The sequence below is a fragment of the Perna viridis genome, chromosome 1 (genome assembly GCF_037379345.1).
Source record: "Perna viridis isolate PV_CMFRI_1.1 ecotype Kerala chromosome 1, ASM3737934v1, whole genome shotgun sequence".
NCBI classification, from domain to species: domain Eukaryota; kingdom Metazoa; phylum Mollusca; class Bivalvia; order Mytilida; family Mytilidae; genus Perna; species Perna viridis.
This window is the reverse complement of record NC_142445.1, coordinates 6,918,911-6,940,386: the sequence shown is the minus strand read 5'-3', so window position 1 is coordinate 6,940,386 and position 21,476 is coordinate 6,918,911. Positions and strand designations below refer to the sequence as shown.

The 21,476-nt window shown below is 32.0% G+C and overlaps 1 protein-coding gene across 1 annotated transcript; it reads right to left on the bottom strand.

Annotated features, from left to right (window-relative positions):
* Window position 1: 1 nt before the first annotated feature.
* LOC148627028 (uncharacterized) lies at window positions 2-20,048 on the bottom strand. Its single transcript, XM_088565899.1, has 20 exons — window positions 19,972-20,048; window positions 19,088-19,198; window positions 16,324-17,278; window positions 13,423-13,502; window positions 12,985-13,093; window positions 12,510-12,584; window positions 11,313-11,401; window positions 10,871-10,944; window positions 10,497-10,657; window positions 9,552-9,610; window positions 7,576-7,653; window positions 7,279-7,339; window positions 6,936-7,026; window positions 6,251-6,429; window positions 4,315-4,476; window positions 3,950-3,989; window positions 2,798-2,877; window positions 2,350-2,427; window positions 1,390-1,524; window positions 2-451 (listed from the first exon to the last, which is right to left on the bottom strand). Exons 3-20 carry the CDS (start codon window positions 17,221-17,223, stop codon window positions 281-283), a joined length of 2,622 nt encoding a protein of 873 aa, XP_088422025.1. The 5' UTR covers window positions 17,224-17,278; window positions 19,088-19,198; window positions 19,972-20,048; the 3' UTR covers window positions 2-280.
* Between the last annotated feature and the right edge of the window lie 1,428 nt (window positions 20,049-21,476).

The following is a 21,476-nucleotide window of genomic DNA, read 5'->3' as shown; positions in this document are numbered from 1 at the left end:
CTTTCTTGTTTTCCGTAATTATAACACTTATATAAACATATATAAATATAATCTAATATCACTGCTTAAAGTTTCCCCCCGGCACATTAGTTCTAACACAACCTTTAATTCTTTAACCTTAAAATGAATAAACGAACTCTACTTACATTGTGCAAAGTCATTTTGGTTTTAGCTTTCATTTAATAAGAATGATATAAACATTAACATTTACTAAAGCTTTTAACATTTGCTGAAGCTTTTAGACAAAATAGTGTAAAACAAAACAAAACAAACACCCTGTTCATACGACTACAGGGGATACTGTTAAATGAGATCTTGCATCATGTACATTTTGTTTTCTAATGGTAGCTTGTCTTAATGTATTAAGGAAAGTCATCTTTTTATGGTAGTCCCATGTTACCATATCAGTTAGTTCTTGTTTCAACTTCTCTTCTGTTGGATAAGGAAATATCTGTTTAAAAAAGAAATTCCGTATTTATTATACATCAATCAAAGTATTCGATTATCAAAATTAAAAAAAAAAGAAATCGAAAATAGGTTTTAAGTTATTGTATAACACACACACACACACACACACACACACACACACACACACACATTAATAAATAATTTTGAAAAAAAAACAAATGTCATTTTTAAACTAATAAATTTAATAATTACTGTGCAAGAAAATGCAAAATGTTTTTAAATAAGGTTTTAAGGCGATACTCAATACAAACAATACTCTTATAATGTCATTTCGCCTTGTTGACCTTCATTTCTATTATTTGTAATGTTAAAAAAAATAAATTCGATGTAAATTGACAAATAAAAAAGGTTATGTTTTACGACCGAAATTTAAAACTTGAATGTAATTCAGGGAAAAAGATCACACATAGAAAACAGATACAAAGAAAATAAAATAGCCAAAATTATAAAAAGTAAATGAGCAATTCGGACGCCATTAAAAACTAGGAGCATGTAGGGTAAGCATCCTCTCATTTAAAAAGTCAAGTCGAGGGTAAGTGAAAGAAGAGAGGAGAACTATGACACAGTGAACAAATCAATTCTCATGGTGCAGATGGATACATCATAACGGCCCACGTTCGTCATGACGACCATAAAACATCTCTAGTGGTTATTTCAATCTTGTAACAACATAACCCGGTTCCAGAAGCCTAGTTGTTAGAAGTCTAGCGCGTACAAATGTCAGCGTAAGTTACAACATAACGTAAGAGTTGTGATATGAAAATTCTATACGCAAGTGCTGAGGGGATAATAGCCCAGCCAGTGAATATGAAACTAAAAAATATTATCTGTAATATAGGTAGGCAAGTCATGCATTGATATTTCAAAGAATTACTACACGTCATCAAGGTACTAAAGATCTGTAATGACATTAATAATAACCTTTTCTCGTAGTCTGACAAACTGTGCTGTATTAAGTTGTTCAGTAAAGAATTTTTTATTTATCATGATAACTTCAACACCATTGCTGACCAGACTGAGGGAAGTCTGGTTGTCAAAAACTATGTCTTGTAGACCCTGAAAGGCGACAGTGTAATGATAAAAATAACATCTCTTTTGCATTCAGTGGTAGCAAGTAGGGAAATAATGATCGTTTTAATTTCTCTTAAACAAACGCGAATGGATTGTCTTTTTAGTGATGCGCTCGTGACATAAAGAGTATAGAAGTCTTCTTAGTTCTCATTCTACCAAATATGAAAAACGAAAAATTGATGCAAATTATCCTGTTGATAAATCTGACCTTTGCTTTCATTATTAGGAAGAGACTTGGGGTCAAATTTTATAATTTTTAACTTTACTCTCAGCTTTTTCATAATGTGTAATGTTCATCTAGTCTTCACAATTTGTTTTTAAAACATCATAAAAATCAGTCGTACCAACAAATGTGTTTTCAAAGTATAGTTTGGTGACATTTGTGCATATAGAACAAAAATGTTAACTTTTGAGTTTATCAACAATTAGATGTTAGGAAAAACTTAGAACATTTAAGTATACCAACACATTGAAATTTTAATTATAAAATTGCATAAAACGGTCTTGCAAGAGAGTATCATTTGTACACATTTTAACTGTGTATTTAAGTGTCTAATGGATACTTATATTATTTCATGTCTCGATTTAAAACCGAAATTTGTTTTTTTTTTGTAATTTATTGCAAAGCATAAAATATTTGTTAATTGATTTGTTGTGTTAATGGCATACATTAGACCAATTAAACAGATCCTGGTTTGTATTAGTGCTGATTCAGACTTACTTCATACTATTTTGCAACAATCATTTATGTTAAAAAATACTGGCCACATTGTCGAACGGATAATTGAATTACAATGACAAATTACGTACAAAAACTTGTCCTTTAGTTAAGTTAGCAACATTTACGAACAAGGGTGGTTTCTCAGGTTCTTCATCTTCGGAGAAATCCTGTAAAAGTCATTGTTTTAATACAAGTATTCCTTTAGACATAACAGTATATTGATTTATTCAAATACAGATAAAATTTTCATAAAGCTTGAAAAAAAAAAAAAAATAGAAGAACTAAGTCAGTTTCATTTTCACCCTGTATAGGTATTCTTACAATAAGGTATTATCAAAGCGATGTAATTGTTAATACACTACGTTGTGTTAATGTTAATACACTGATAAGTACATTATCACACTAACTTTGTTTTCAGTGTGAAATTAATAAAGGGCATTTTCCATTATTACATAAATTAAACGATAGAATTTTATAACGCCAATAATCATGCTATATTTAGCGGCCAAGATTAAGTGAAGATAATAAGTTAGAAACCTGTCTGGTATCAGCAGATGAAGGTCTTTCCTCTTCTTCTGTTTTTGTTGTAGGGTACGTTGTTGTTTCTGGTTTTCTCTCTATATAGAGTCAATAGTTAAGTTAACAAGAAACATTAAAAACTGTATTTCCATTTCACTTAAACGTAACATTTTAAATGAAACATATGTAGCATAAGTATAATGTAATACTTTATTAAGTTATTTCAGAAATAACACGCTTCCTGATTGGATAAAGAATTTTGTCCATCATCTCATAGATCAGTTTTGTAATTGTGTCACAATGACAGCATTTTTAACAAGAAAAATGTGAGTAAATCCAACGTGGTGATATCCCAGCCCCTCCCTGAACATAAAAAACACAAAAGTAATTCAGATGGAAATTACAAAATTTGAAATGCATAATGACATCATGTGATGAAGTTTCATCTTCATTCAATGGTTTAAGAAAAGTTGCGGATTAGAATTGGGGATAAATGGACGAACGGCCAACAGACAAACGGACGTACGGACAGACAAGAAAGAGTAATCAAGGGACAAAGACCAGACATGGAAAACAGACATACACAACAAAGAAGATAAATTAACTAAAATCATTCATACAAAGTAACAAAAGCAAATGAGCAACTCGGACTCCACTAAAAACTGGGAGCATGGACCAGGTACACCGGTAGGGTGAGCTTTTTTAGAAACACCCGCCGAGTTGCTCATAAAAAGTCAAATCCGGGGTAGACAAACGAGGAAAGGAAAAATACGACCCGTTGAATAAATCAGTTTTCATGGTGCTGATGGATACACCATAACGATCCACGAGTTCATGATGACGACCATAAAACTTCTGTAGTGATGACTTCAATCTTGTAGCAACATAATTCTGTTCAAAAAACCTATTTGTTAGAGTTCTAGCGCGATACAAAAAGTCTGCGTAGTTTCGGCAAGCTCTGGCATAACGTATGAGTTGTGATATGAACACTCCATACGCAGGTGCTGAAGGGATGTTGCCACAGATGAAAGGAAAGTTTACAGACAACATGATCATTAGATAATTCCCGCATTTCGAAATTAAGAACTGAATACATATTATGTCATTTACTGCCTGGCTTTGTTTCTTCAAAACGTGTAAAATGACAGTGTAGTAGTTAATGCTATTTACCTGTTGAGGCAGAATGTCCGGGCTTTATCATATGCGCAGGCTGAAAAAAGTCAACATGTGATTTTCAACAATTTTATATTTGAGACGAACGGAATTTAAGCATGAGTATGGAATTATATATATACGCTGTATTATTTAGAAAAAACGAAAAGTACAACGCTCCTAATATAGATTACAAAAATGAAAATATTTAAGTAACTTAAACGCTTAGATCGTGTATGGTATTAAATGAAAGAGTTTTAAATGACGCAAAATATCTAAACAAAATGTAATACCTGATGAATATAAAAAAATGACATTCTGTTTTTAGGTCGTTTTAAGTAACATTGACAAAAAATCATTATTCAAAGATGCATGTAACCTACCTTAAGCATGTTACTAAGGTCGTGTATAGACATTCTTCGTTTTTCGGTCGGAGGAGGCTTAAAAGAGCTTTTGGTTTCAACGACTGACTGAATCTGATCTTCATCGATGTTCAAACTCTCTAAATCATGTATTGCCCGTGTAATTGTATTCATATTTATAATCTGAAATTTCAAATAAAATTTGCTTACAAATTGGCCCAAAGATGCAGAATTTTGTTCTCAGGATTGTAATAACAGCACAAAGCAGAGTAAATTGATCAAACTTGTTAGATTACAGTTTGTAATGTAATTTGATATTGTAAATATTGGGACTAATGATCATCCTAAGAGGTATGTATCATAAAAAAATAGAATTGAAAATGGATTTTGCACTAAATCCTTACTTTCACCTTCCTGTAAAAGTGTGCACGAATGGTTAATATTCATATATTGCAGAGCGGTTGTATGAACGGCATATACAAACCATGGAAAAATTTTCCAGCTTTTCAAAAGGGAATTTATCAAAATAATCGACGTTTAGTAAAACGTCAAGGCTCTTATTCTTAAGTGCAATTTTTATCATGACATTTTCTGATCTAAAGTCCAATTGTTTAACATCTCAATCACATGAGTTATCATTATTATAAAACCATATACCATGATTCTTGATCAAAGAACGAGGACAAGACAAAACGGAAAAAATGTATAACGTCACAAAGGCACATAAAAGACCAACAGCTACGGACGTTTGAGAGGTTCATAAAACCTTAAAAGGGGGAGGAGGCTAAACTGTTAAGACAAGAAGTTGGACGACCATGCATAATTTTAACTGGAAAATGGTACCGTAATAACGCTTGATGTGCAGTACCTTTTATAGGGCACACCTTTTTGACCCATAAAATTGTGTGTGGAAAATAATTCAATCATTTTTCCTGCCACGTTTAGTTAACGAAAAGATACAATACTGAGATATAGAATAAAGTGTATTTCCAATGAAAACTTCGTGTAGACACACAACGGAATCAGTCACCCGTGTCTCATAAAAAGCGAATTGTTTGAAAGTTTATTTTTGTCAACATCTTTCAAAACATCAGCATTAACGTTATTAACCGAATTTAATAAAAAAAAAAGCCAGTCTGAAACTTTTTTGAAGTTTTCCATGGAATATTCATGCAAAGTTAAATGAGATTCGTTCAAGTGGTTTTAAAGTAGTTAAACCTACGAGGAAAAAATGCAAATGACGAATGACGACTAACGAACAAACGCAAAGTGAGCTTATTGGATGGACATGCAAGAAAATGTTTTTTTTTGCTTATTCATAAAATGTTCTAAAAAAACGTAGTGAAGGAAGGGATGAATCTACGATTGTTAGTATAAAGCTTTTATATGAAAAAGATAATATTCAAGCTCGACAAAGGAGAAAATGTTTTGTATCACATAAGCACGCTATATATGCTGGAATGGTTGGAACATCATGCAGGAAAATTACACTTCAAGCGATATATAAAGGAAATAACGATCTTACCCTTTGTGTCTCCTGAAATTATGTACATATGTTATGCGTTGGTATCTACCAAAGTTGTATATTTTCAACCCTTTGGATTGTGAAGGATTAATTGTCCCTTAGTGTTATAGATAAATCGTGAATGTCCATAATTCAATGATCAATTAAGTTTTCGTTTGATAAGATAGTCTCAAACTATAATAAGAAAAATCCTCATATGCTCCCCACTGAAATTCGCTCAGATGTAGCGCGTCATAAACAAACCATTTTACAACTATTATTATCACTTTAATCACAGTCCTTATAATACCATCCTGCTACATAAATTAAACCGTGTTCATCTACAGGGAATGTTTTCGCAAACACTTGCTTTAGCCAAATTACGACATATCTCTTGTTATTTCAGTGTAAAATAAATGATTTTGGTTAAACATATTATGATACATAACATACCCGTTCACGTTCTTCTCTAAGTTGAGTATAGGCAGCATTAGTTGCTATGTTAATCTCAGGTAGTGCGTAATAATGGATGTTTGTATTCTTCTCCTCCAGTTTCTTTATTTCATCTTCACATAAAATTGCTAACTGATCACTATGAGAGAGACTTTTATCTTGTTCGACTGCATTTTCAACTACAATATAAAAACAGCGTAATATTGAACATTTATAGAGTAAGTAAACATAACAATAGAAACATTATATATGTAAGATCTTCTATATTAAAATTCAGTTAATTACATTGTGAACACAAATACACATAACATTTGCACCCATTTTGGTCTGTTTAAGAACCTTTGTGGCATAACCATTCATTGTTTCTAAACTAAGTACCCAACGATTCGTCCTGCAACTATCTAGAAATTCGTTAATTATCCATAGTAAACATTTATTTTATTTTGAAAATACAATATTGTTCAACGATATTCTTTTTTATCCCACAACTATCAAAATTAATTTGTCTGTTATATTTCAATTTGTTAACCATTCTAATTGTTACTTTCTTGTTTAACCTTCGTAGTTATGCTGAATAACTTACGTCATTGATAATAAAATCGAAAATTTTAATAACTTTGAATTTATTTTAATATACGGTAAGCTGAAAATCATTACAATCATACAACTCAAATAACAAATTCACCTTCTTCCCTCCATGATCGTTTCTTTGCTGCTTTGATCATCGTTTTCTTCGGTGGTACTTTATCTAATCTTTTTAATATAGAACAACTGCCCTAGAATTTACAAATAAAAGCATTTGCAACAAATGCACACTTCAAATGTGTTATATTTATGGTTTTGGAAAATGGAATTCATGTTCTGATCTTAGTGAAGAAATATGTCTAATCATGTACACAAAAATTAGGACAAAGAGATGTAACTCTCATTTTCCTTCCTATCTTATACTGCACACTAAATTGTAGTTTTTCTAAAGGTAGTTGTTCGTTAAAAAAGACAATTGTAATTTTATCATAAAATGTACTTACAGATTTAATTATAAAAATCCAGTCGTTTTTCTGGCTGTCCGCGACTAGAACAGTGTTTCGCCTGCGAAAATAAACTTTATAACTATATCTGATATCCTTTATCAGTCAACAAGTGCATCCTTTTTTAATGGATAGCAATTAAACATCTTCAAATTTTACTTGAATTTTGCGCGAAAATGTTTTAAAGAAAAGTTCCTTGTATTCTTGGTCCACGTTGTTTCTTGTAATCACAGTTTGTGAAACTTATAATTTACACAAAAGACGGAAATTAACGCGTTACAAATACAATATACTTACTTAAAGTAGCTAAAAATAGCCTTTTTAGGATTTTCTGCCAATTTTTCGACAGGCCATTCGCTCAAAAATGCAATGGACCTGTTAAAACAATGTATATCAGTATACGCCATGCAAACAATCGACGCGATGTAATCATGATTGATGAAAAAGTAATCAAATAAGAAACTAAGATTCTACGGAAAATTTGTCCAAGTATAAAGACTAGACAAGGAATACAGACACACACAACAAAGAACGTGTAATGACCAAAATGACACCTACAGAGAAACGAGAGTAAATAAAACAATCAAGACTCAACTAAAAATAGAAGCATGGATCGGGGCTTTCTAGAAAACAGAGGTTACGTACACGTTGTAGGTTTTCTAGAAGACCAGTCAAATTGCTCATAAATAGTCAAGTTCTGGAAGACGAAGTAGGAAAGGAAAACTATGACACGGTGAACAAATCGGTTCAGGGATCAGGAGGATACACCGTAACATTCTACGAGTTCATGATGGCGACCGTTAAACTTCTGTATACTCCAAGTCACCTCAGATTGTTTGCGTTTTTTTGCGTTTATTTTTGTAATTACTCGACGGTTCCTTTTACCTTCAGTAAAAGAAAAAACCAGAAGTTCCGAATGAAAATGCTACAACTGGTAATAAATATGAGACTTACCATATAAAGTATTGAATTAGAAGGGAACCAGAAATATAGCGGGAAATAATGGTATTTCAGCTCTTCAATTGTGAGATAATAGGGAACATTTCAAAATATCCATAGAAACAAGATGGCGGATAAACAATACGTTCAGTGCAAAATTCTCGTAGGAAAAATAAATTTTGAATTTTTTCAATCTCGGAGGTAAGAACGAGAAATAATTGTATGAGAATCGTAGTACAGAACGACATGAATAAAATGGCAAGTTTTTGAAAGGAACCGTCGAGTAATTAAAAAAATAAACGCAAAAAACCGCAAACAATCTGAGGTGACTTGGAGTATAGTGATGACTTCAATCTTGTAGCAACATAACCCTTTTCCAGAAACCTAATTTTAAGAAGATATTAAGGGAAGCTCTGGGATAACGTATGAGTGGTGATATGAAAACCGCATACGAAGGTGCTGAAGGGATGTTGCCACAGATGAAAGGAAATTTGACAATAAGGAATGAAAATTCAACTTATAGTTTGGTCAATAGTTTTTCCTTACTATCAAGTGTAGGTCAAGACATGAGCCTGTTTTCACAGTATCTGTTGTATCCCTTATCTCAAGTACTTTGGGGTAGATGGGATATATAAAATCCCTGAAAATAGGATCGTTTAATGATAATACGTAATCTATATAGCTGAAACTGAGATAAAAAAAAACATCTGGCTGAACTTTGTTCCCTCTTTTGGATCAGAATAACTATAATGTCAACTGAATATGTGTGTTCTTGTTCTAACGATTTAAATTACTGATTGAAAAAATCTAAATTATGTTATCAACTCGGGTTTTTAGACAGAGGGTAATACCTTACCAAACTCGTCTATCATTTGCGAGTTCCTCCTCAAGCTAAATTTGGATCTACTGTTTGCTTTGTTCGATCTCTGATTGTCATTTATAATTTCAAATTTTTGCTAGGCTTATTTAACTTTACTACTTTATGCCCCATGAAATTACAGAATATGTGTGTATGAAACTTTTAGTGCTAGCTGGTAATTTGTATTGAAATGCTGAATTTTATACGTTTGTATGTGATTTGGTAAAAAAAAAACTCTACAGGACTTACACTCACATTTATAAAAGTGTGCCGAATAAAAATAAAATGTTTTTTATCGTATCGTACAAGGTGATAATTTTCCTTGCCTTGTCCTTGTAGTTTTTCGTTCTCATTTTGGTAAATATCTTGAAGACATTTACAAGATCTTAATGTAAAAACAACGTAAGTTCAACCATTTCTTAACTCGTTGAAAGATAATTGTTCTGTTCCCCTTGTTATGGGTAATGATATTTACCTGATGAACGGGTCATTGGGGTCCCTCAGCCCTCCTGACATAAAGATGTCGACAAAATCCTGGATAAAAAGGAAATTGTATTATTCATTCAGTAATAGACGCAAAGGGTCAACAAAGTGTTGACGGCAGAAAATATTTTGGAGATTTTAATAGATACGATTAATTTTTCTTTTGCAAAAAAAGCTTCCATAAATATTGAAATAGGCAGGTAGTTAATATTTAATTTAGGTCTGTGTCGAAACAAAAATAAAAAAAAATTTCAATAGTGACTTAATTATGTACATTCAATACATATAAGAACCATTGATTAAATGAAATAAAGGTAATACTTCTTTGTATTATATATATATATTGTGTTGAAGAATTCTAACAGTTGTGAAATCTTAGATGTTGGTTAATATCTTGAAAAGTATTCATTAAGATCTTGACCGGTCAGTAATATTTCATACTTAGAAATGTTAATTATAACCATAAAATTTATTTATATATTTAATTCACATTGACCTACATGTTCCCGATTAAAACAATTTACTAGGCGGATTAACACAGAAGAAACGTAAAACTGATTTATTGAACAACCTAATAGCATTCATGTTTTTATTTGAGTCGAAAGAGATCTTTAAGGTATTTTCTCTATTGTAGTTTTTTTTTCAGACTACCATCGTGTGAGGCGTTAAAATCAGACATTTCTTTAAAACCTAACTGTATTTTGTTGTCTTTACACACTCAAGTCATGTGCTCGTATTTTGTTTTATCTGAATTGTCAAATTATTGAAGCCTCTGTAATATTTTTGCCGAGATACCTCTCTGAGCACCAATAACAAACGTTGACCCAATTGAAGGTTTAACCAGATTTTATAAATTTATTGTGAGACTATTAAGCCACAAGGCATATTCGAGGCATGTAAAGGAAAAATTTTAGACACAGGAAATTCTTCAACTTACAGTATCAGATATGACTAGCAATTCAATTTTCTCCCTAGATATAACTGTTGTTTGTCGAAGGGACCTGGTCATTATCGCTTGTTCTCCAAAACTATCTCCTTTAACGAGATACATTACAGTCTTTCGGGAATTCGTCTTTCTGTCCATGGCCGAGACTACTCCTACATGACAAAAATACACAACATATTATCAATTTTGGTAAAACCTTTCGCATTAGAAGACAACAAAACAGAAAAACTTTGGCTTAGATACTCATGAACTGATCTATGTTTTATTCTATAATATGTTTATTTCTTAAGATATTTTAAAATAGAAATCTCAACTGATCCCGTAAGATAGAAATCTCACCTGATCCCGTAAGATAGAAATCTCACCTGATCCCGTTAGAATGAAATAAAAGCACATTGGTACATGACCTTCGCGGACTATTAATCTTTTTGCGTCATATCTGCAACAGAAATTTTAAATACAAATGTGTTTAAGAAACATAGTTTCTCTGTTGTACTTTAAGATTCGGAGGCGTCTTCGATTGGAAACAGGCAAATTAAGTTTACTGGCGACCCGTAAAGGGATATAACAATTAAAAATCGTAAAAATTCAATCATAGAATAGACGTAATTTACGTTCTGAAATTTTTGGTCAAATTCCTCATTACTCCAATTGTTGCATTAGAATATTTTTCTTAAAACAACTATCATTATAATCTACTTTCATGGTTTTACAATTACTAAATTTAAAGAAGATAGAAATTCGAAACTAGAAAACAAACTCAAAGTATGCAATGATTACAAACGTATAATTTATACGTATACTTACGACTCATACCAAGCTCTTTGGGCCAACATTTTTTGCATGTGTACGGGATATTCGACTATTGACTGGTAATTCCGTAATGCTATTTGAATCTACAATCGAAAGCGTTTTTTTGTATTATATGATTGATCATATGATTTATTTTTTCTACAGAAAAGTGTCGGTTCATATAAGGTTTATTTGTGTGATATACATCGACTTCATGTGTTGTCTTAGACCATTGATGTAGTGCGAATTTTCTTTATTCAAATGCAAATTTTACATGATTTTTTTTGTAGCTGCTACATGCAAAACCTAATTTAATCTATGTGTTCATGGTATCTATTGATTGTGGTTAAGTTCAATCATTTTCTTCGGTAACTTCCTGTTTGTTTAATTTTACTCCTCCTCGCTGTTATAAAAATCTTTATTGATCTATTTCGGGGACTTGATACATCGCAGCTACCACAAAGAACATGAGATAAAAGATACTACAGACACTGTGAAGTCAGCCTCAAATCTTGACATACACTTAGAAATCGATGGTAAATGAAAACTATTGACCTATCTTTACGACAAACGTGATGACTTTTCATTCAAAATTGTCAACTTTCCTTTCATCTGTGACAACATCCCTTCAGCACCTGCGTATGAAGTGTTCATATCACAACTCATACGTTATGCCAGAGCTTGCCGAAACTATGAAGACTTTTTGTATCGCGCTAGAACTCGAACAAATAAGCTTCTAGAACAGGGTTATATTGCTACAGGATTGAAGTCATCACTACTGAAGTTTTATGGTCGTCATCATGAACTCGTGGATCGTTATGGTGTATCCATCAGCACCATGAAAACTGATTTATTCAACGGGTCATAGTTTTCCTTTCCTCGTTTGTCTACCCCGGACTTGACTTTTTATGAGCAACTCAGCGGGTGTTTCTAGAAAAGCAGAGGACGCTTACCCTACCGGCGCACCTGGTCCATGTTCCCAGTTTTCAGTGGAGTCCGAGTTGCTCATTTGCTTTTGTTACTTTGTATGTATGATTTTAGTTACTTCATGTTCTTTGTAGTGTATGTCTGTTTTCCATGTCTGGTCTTTGGCCCCGGATTACATTCTTTTGATTACCGCTATAACCTTGGTTCACTTGATTACTCTTTCATCTATGTAGATTCAGAACCTTACTTGTACGAATAAACTGTGTTATTAGCTTTTTATCTTACATAATATATCTCGTCTTTGGTACGCTCAGACGGCTTTTTGCAGAGTATTCTTTTCAGTTCCTTGGAAATTTTAGCCTGTAAAATTGTAACACCAATATACATTCCTATATTACTTCCTAATATAATTTCTTTGGAACAACATGTTTATAAGACAAAGTAAGGCAGAACTTATAATTTAGAAATCATTGCCAGTATCAACGTACATGAATTTAATTATTGTGAATATCTATGAATAAAGCGATGACAGATAAATAACACGTTACAAACTATGCGCATTATAAATGTGGTGTAGTGATACAACTGAAAAAATATTCTTAACGTTTATAGAAATAGAAATCCACACACACACACAAACACCGCGAGAGAGAGAGAGAGAGAGAGAGAGAGAGAGAGAGAGAGAGAGAGAGAGAGAGAGAGAGAGAGCGTTCGACCGAAGTTCTCTTTAATAACACTGCAATAACTATAATTATAATACCTCTTTTGATGCTTTGTATTCTGTGATATCAAACAGAAGTTCGACATCATCATCGTTTGTTCTCGTAACTGCGTCCAGATTATCAAAAGACAACAATATTTCGTGAACTCTGAAAAAAGCAAAAGATACTAGAAGTTTGTCCTGTTTAGGTCTTATGTTTTATCCATTATCTCTATCAGATTATGCAATTTTTCATGGACAATTATTAGTTATATTTTTTTTAATAAACCAAGGTCGAATGACCTTATAAGAAAATGTTTATTAAATTGGAGTTATCCTGAAACAAAAGTAATTTGCGATTCACTTCATGTCCTAAACACGGGTGTTTGTATGTTCGTTATGATTCACTTCATGTCCTAAACACAGGAGTTTGTATGTTCGTTATATTACGTTGATTTGACTAACAATTAGTAATAGGTTTAACTATGGTTTACTTACGATTGTGCATGAACTCGCCATGACCGTAACAAAATCAAAATAAACTTGGCAATTCTTTTAAATTTTTGAATTGGCTTTATCTAAAAAAAGAAACAGAAAAAAGCATTAAAAAGAAATATGTTAGGCAACAAGATTAATTGTTTAAATGATACCAGTATGTTGAATATGTATTAGTCATAGCGTTTGAGATAGTGAATTAAACTATTATATATATTGGCAAAAAAAAATACCGACGGGTCAATGATGGGACAATTCATATACGTTAAAATCTAAGTGCATAGTCAGAACGTAAAATCAGGAAACAAAGAGGTCTACATATACAATGTAACGAACCGAATAGAATAGATTACATATCAAAATGAAGAAAAGGAAAACAAACCCAAACACACAAAAGTAAAGCACTAGCAATATGAACAGCCCCAAAAAACTGAGAGTGACATTAGGTGCTCTGGAAGGGTAAGCATGTTCTGCTCCGCCAGAGGCAACCTTTATATTACAGGTGAATATAGTCCGGTAATTGTCTAGCAACAATGATGCAGCTCCCGCCACTAATCACAAAGGGGTTCCATCAAAAACATTTCACACGTGGGTAATATCATTCAATTAAAAATATACTAGTATAGACAAACTAAATTAAGATAATAAATAAAAACACCATTAAACATGGACACTGCTTACTTAATATGTAAATGCAGAAAATTTGATCAGGAACACACCAAAAATAATTATTGGAAAAAACTGACATCGTGTCAGATATTTACTTGAAATTTTAAAAGAACATGAAATGTATCTCTTTGTAATTTCAACTTCTTCACTCACATAATGGTAGTTTGAATAACTGTAATTGAGAAAACGCAACAGTGAATCATATGACCTAGCTTTTTTAACTTTTACAGCTGAAAGTATCTCTTATTTACTAGTTTATTTGACTTTATTCGTACAGAGAGAAAGGAATCAAGTCATCAAGAAAACCCGATTTTGCCTAAAAATAAGGAGAATGTAAATTTCAATTTCATTTTTTTTTGTCAGTAAAAACTTTCAAAAATAATATACATTTGTAAATAATAAATTTTGTGAAACATGAAATTAAAAAATCAAAAAAAAATCAGAATCACTTACAATTATGAGCTACAAACTTAATATATAAACTATTCATTTATCATAGCTTGAATTACGACCGATATTTTAAGTATTCCCCTATTTGTCAACCAAGGGTATACATATAAAAGCCAAAAAGCAGACATGACCTTAATAAATATCTTTTGTCGCTGTTTTTAATTCAGTTTTACACGAGTAGATGAGCTTTGATTTTGTCAGATAGAAATCATAGATACGTTGTTATTTCAGCATAGACATTCCTTTAGTTTGCAATTATATAAAATTATACAAGTATCAAACATCATTTATTAGGTTATAATTGTTTTACTTTATTTCTCAATACTGTCAAGTGTTTGAAGACACTTTATATTGTAATAAATTACATAATATAAAATTGAATGTTATCAAATGCAATTTTGAAAGAACCTTGACATCTAAAGAGAAACTATTTTGAAATGACATCATTCTGCTTTGAGCGAATGAATGCAAATTCGAGTTGAAATAATATCCATACTCAAGCGAGATTGCAATAATAAAAACTACGATTTAAAAATGTTTCGAAATCCGCAAAGGAAATTGATATTGACGAGCAGGATAGTTTTGAAAGAAGTATACAACTTACGGGCAGGAAAATTTTGAAGAGATCAGATAAAAAAATACAAAAAAGTACAGATCACATATATTGCAAACTATTTCGATATGCTGTACAAGTATTTTGCACCCTCGGCATTGCCACTCTGGTGTACTCTCAGGATAGCCACTCTTTTTTACCCACGATATTGCCACTCTGTTGTACTCTCAGGATTGCCACTCTTTTTTACCCTCAGTATTGCCTCTCTGGTGTCCTCTCGTGATTGCCACTGCTGTACTCTCAGGATTGCATCTCTTTTTACCCTCGGTATTGCCTCTCTGTTGTAATCTCAGGATTGCTACTCTTTTTTACTCAGTGTTGTTACTTAATTGTTTATCTTTGTAAAGCATAGTTGTAATGTTTTTTTACGGTATATGTGGTCATCTCTAGTAAACGTTCTTAGTCATTTCTCAATAGTTGACGCAAAGGCTGTCATATTGTTTAATACAGTTTAGATTTATTTTGAGTTATAAATTCTTCTGAATGTGTACATATGTTTGTAAATCACACGTGTTTGAAGAAGAATGTCATGTTACACAATGAAACAGAAATAGTTTACTTGATTAGTTTAATCTTGAAACAATGAGTTGTAACCAGTTGATATATGAAAAGTCCTTGACAGTCTCTATTTGAATTGACAAAGACAAAGATTAAAAAATGACAAATCAACTTTAAGCTTGGTTTTATTAACTTTTTTCTGAAAGGAATATTCGAGCGTGGATACTTTTGATATGATCACGTTTCACCTCCACGAAGAATCATCAGAACTTTAGACTCCATCTTACTATTATTTTTTCCATCAACTCAGATTAAAGAACTGTTCAAAAGACATTTCGGAAATTTAACTATCAAAATAAAGAACATCTTCTATTGTTTTAGATAAATGTGATTGCCAATTTAACAACCAAAATTCTATTTTGTTTGCTATGTTTACTAGATTGATAAAAACGTGAAATCATAATATTGTAAACAGTCAGATTTATTGGTCAACATTTGAAAAAAAAACATTGACCGGGATTGACTGAGAAAGATGACTATAGCAAATTTTTTTTAATGATAAAATAATCCCTTATATCTTTTGTTCGTTATTTCGTTAGCAAAACGTTAGGTCAGATTAATACATAAAAATGTAAGTGAGATGATTTGTTGAAATAACTGTCAGTACTGCTTACCTTTCTCCGTCTTATTCGCTTTTTGAAGGCTTTTGAGGCTTCCATACTAAATGATGTACCGGCTATTGAAGCTCTATGTTTTGATCTAGGAAACGCACGAATGACTCCAATGCTACTCTGGCTTTCTTTTGAGGACGGACGACTGTTTTTTCTCTTGAGCTCGTCTGATGAAGAAGCCGTTATTATTTCGCTGATATCCGTTACTTCCGTAACTTCTCTAATGATGTTTTCAAGGGGTGTTGGTGACGGTATTCTCTTGGTCTCTATAAGCTTTGTAGCCTCAAGCATTCTTGTTGACAAACTATGTTTTCGTCGAAGATGCATGTTTTCAATAATATCGATCTCGTTCATGGTAGGACTTTGTACAAGTTTTGATCGTCTTTTCGGAAACTTTATTCCCATAGTTTGTAAGGTTTGAAGCATGTTTATTTTTCGTAATTCACTTTCAGATAAAACATAGTCATTAGACGACACACTTGATACCGACGATCGCCGCCTCACCCTTGAAGTGTAGGCCCCGATGCTACTATAGCGCCGTCGATATCGCTTATCACGTGGCCAAGACATCCTTGAAGCTGCCATGTCGATTTCTTCTTTTGGTACATCCTCTGATTGTTGTCTATCAAAACTTCTTCTATGTTTATTAATAGCGGGGTTTGATTCGAGGGATACTAAATCCTTTTTTATTGCACCAAGCAGAATATTGCTTCGACTCATTTTCCTAAACAACTTTTTCTCAGGTTGTATGCTAACTTTCGAACTACGCCTCGAACTTTTTCCCGTATCAAATATGTTATCGTCCATATCGGACACTGACGGGAAACTACGATTAGAAGACGATACATCACCTCTAGAGATTTTCTGTTGGCCGAGGGAAAGCCTTGGTACAGTTCTTTCCATTTTCACCTATTTCTATCTGGGCTCCTTCTTTCTCACTTTACATACTAGCACAGTTCTAAAGTTTTATAGATCAATAGATCAGTAGTTATGAGGTAAATAAAACTGATTTAAAATTTGATCTTTAGATAAGTCTTTAATATTTCAATTGTTGGAGACTCAGGGTTTATTAAGATATTAATCCTAATATACAATCCAATTTCTTAATTCCATTTAATATGATGAAAAAATTATGCACTTATATAAGGTAAATTGTGTCATATCTTGTATAGGTGTTATAGATTTTGTATAGAAAATGTTCTGGCAAAACAGATTGACAAGAGCATAAATCATATAGATTTTCTGTCAATGATTACAAAATCTATAATTGTTAGATAATGAAATACCTTTCCCTGTTTATTAATTGCATTGCGTTGACCAACAAAAGAAGATATGTGGGGATGGCCTTTCCTCTGCAATTACTTTTATAACAAACTTTATACAGGAAAGTCAAATATCGACGTGTGAGCAAATTAAATGTATAACTCCTTATGTAAGAGTAATCAAGGGAACCAAGATTATAGCGGTAATCAAAAGAATGTAATCCAGGGACAAAGACCAGACATGGAAAACAGACACACACAACAAAGAACACAAAGTTACTAAAATCATACATACAAAGTAACAAAAGTAAATGAGCAACCCGGACTCCACCAAAAACTTGGAGCATGGATCAGGTGCACCGGTAGGGTAAGCGTCCTCTGCTTTTTAAGAAACACCCGCCGTGTTGCATGTGCATTTAGCTATCTTTTCAGATCAGTTGAAATACTACAAGGTGTCTGACCAAATCAGTCCAAGATTGGAAAGGGCAAAAATAAAAAAAAAAAACAAAAAAAAAACCCACATTTTGGTACTTTTAAAAGGTTATTTATTTAATTTCACTGTCAACCACCTATAGTAGTCCTTTATCATTTGTTTTGTAATTACAGCATTAGGGCGATATAAATCTGTCAAAATTATATCTAAACTACTTAGTTTTAATAGATCAAACTTTTAGTGGTACAAATCGGTCAAAAACAAAACACTTATAGAATATATACTTCAAGTACTTTCAATTAATCTAAAATAAACTTAGATTATGTATTATTTAAGGCGACGATAATATGAAAACCCATTTCACGGTATTTGATTACTCTGGATTATCGTCATAGGCATTAACCTCAACTTACCTTTTAATTGTAACAATTATTAATAGTATTTACGTACTAGTATAATTTAATATTGATTGAATATTTATAAAACAGCTCCGTATATACATAACCAATCACACGTATGTCATTCAGCGACTTAAAAAAGTGATATTATTGCATAAATCTATGATAGAAGAAATCCATATTTAAACGACAAAAAAAATCAAAATGTAAGTTCCACGGTAAAAACCTACAAATACAATAACACTGCAAATAAATTATTTCAAAGCAAAGTTACTGTTGTCCTGGGTGGTGATCAAAGGACTGATTTGATCTTTATCAAAACAAAATCAAACGTCAAACTTTACGCCAAAAAATATTCATATATGTTTAATATCATAATCATTTTAGAAATAAATATAAAGAGACCTCTTATTCTTCAAATAAATGTAAGATAATTAAAAAAAATATGAATGGTAATTTGCTTCAATGACGTAATACAAACCATCAAAAATCATGGAAATATTCAATTTCGTCGTATTAAAAAACTCCCAAAAGATTTGATTCTTCAATACTAAAACAAGAAATTGACTGAAAAACGGCTTACTATTCACAAGTACGTATTATTTCGTAATCACTTATTTTCTCACGATATAAACTGTTGCTAAAAAAAGATAATTTTAACCATAAGTACATACCTAATGCTATCGGCTTGTGTGTGAAACAACCCAACTGCACGAATAATGGGCGACTAAAAACTGGCATTGAAATGATGCCATCATCATCTACTCTAGTAATTTCTAAATACGCTGTTGAAAAATAGTATCAATTTATGGCATTTAAAATTTGATATTAAACATATACAATGCAGTACTGCATTGAAAAAGTTTATTTACATAAATAAACAAAGCATGAGGTAACTTAAAGTCGTTGATAATACTACAGTAATTTCTTGAATTAAATGAAATCGAAGCTTCTTTTTAATGTAATCTGTCCTCTCTCCGGGAAATATCAACCATTCTGACATCAATTTCAATTTACACATACAGTAAAACCTGCGTACTTAGTCATAACTCGGGGCCGCCTGACAAATTAAATATTCACTATAGTACTACAAAGGGCAGGTTTTAGATTTTTTACACTGGCGTCTAGTTTGTCTATAAAATAGTTCTTTCATTTAATTTGTGCTTTAAAGAAATTTAAACAGTTAGCATAAGAAAGAAAAGGGTTTAGGCATAAGACCTGGTTTGCCATTCACCAATACAAATCGAGGCGACCTTTTTGATATAGACATTTGAAAATCTAATTTGGTTGGTTTGAAAAAGATGTCAATTTCACCAGATGACGTTACATGCTAGGAAATATCTAGTATAAGTATTTTTTCGACTCCAGGTTCACCACATAAATATTTGAGATTCGTGACACTTTAACCTTTGCTTTTGTGTGTCTACATGAGTTAAATATAGTGTCATCCTGTCGTCTACGATGATATCGATGATGTGATTTTGACATTCGTATATTTTGCTTTCATTAACATGATATGACCAAATTACCAAATTATCTCCAAATTAAATGGACTTACCATATTCACACTTTTATTCTTTCGTACTTTAATTTTTGTCCTTTGGTATAGCATTTTTGCACTAAAAGTAATACTTCTAAATTGGAAAAAAATACAAGAGAGCCTTGTGGTTCATATATGAAGACTATGAAAGTACATATTATATAGAGCTAAAGTACAATCGCTTAAGATCAGAAGGATGCATATAATGGCTACAGAATGTTTTTAAATTTAAACAAACTGTCACCGTCATGTTTACATGATCTTGTTGTTTTTTAAAATCTCAATAATAATTTTAGCTGACTTTATAGCTGCTTTGATCCGAAAGAAAGAATATCGTTTGTCTAGATCCTTTAATCTCAGTTTCCGCTATATAGATGACGTATTATCGTTAAACAATCCTAATTTCGGGGATTTGATTACATCGCATCTACCCCAAAGAACTTGAGATAAAGGATACTACAGACACTGTAAGGTCAGCCTCATATCTTGACCTACACTCAGAAATCGATGGTAAAGGAAAACTATTGACCAAACTAAACTTTACGACAAACGTGATACTTTGTATGTATGATGTTTAGTTACTTTATGTTCTGTTCTTTATCTGTTTTCCATGTCTGGTCTTTGTCCCTGGATTGCATTCTTTTGATTACCACTATAACCTTGGTTCCCTTGATTACTCTTTTAGGTATTCAAATATTGTAGATATACCAAGAATACAAACAGCTACTTATGGTAAGAACTATTTTAAAATGCTGCTGGTGTTATATGTAATGACCTACCTGATAATTTTAGAAAAATTTTAAATTTTTTATCAATTTAAAAACATTATAAAATCTTGGGATGGCAAAAACCTGTAAATCCAGGGTATGTGCTGACTCCATCTAGGTCATTTCGAATATTTATACATACTTTATTTTGCTTTTACGCTTTTTTATCGCTATTTTGTTTAAAATCCCTTTGATCTTGCTATTCGATAATTTTCAATCTCACGTCAGTCGAGTGAGAATGAAAATTATCGCTAGTTTCTATGTCCTTGCGTGACATACAAGCAACAGCGTAGGGATATTTGACGGCCCAAATAACCATCTGTGTGTTTACTGCGTATGAAAAAATGGCTAATTTGTGGCAATATTTTCTAGTCTACAGGGGAAAATGATAAAATACAGTAACTTACCCGATTAGAATGAATAAATCCCAAAATTATTTAACAAATTTTAAACGCGATCGTCATAGATAACCGATTTTTTTTCACAAAATGTGTATCACCGCTGCACAACATACGCTACGTCACGTAGCACGTCGCTGAAAAAAAAAGTCCCGAAAAGAAGTTACATATTTAGATAAAGAAAACTGAAAATAAAAGAAAACTAATACCTTACAATGCAGCAAAACAGCGATAAACAGATTATTAATTTTTTTTCAACTCGCGGAAGTTTCTCATGACTCTAAATAAAACTTATTTATATGTAATTTATATTTACATGACGATTATTACAAAAAATATTAAAATACGTTTTGGTTCC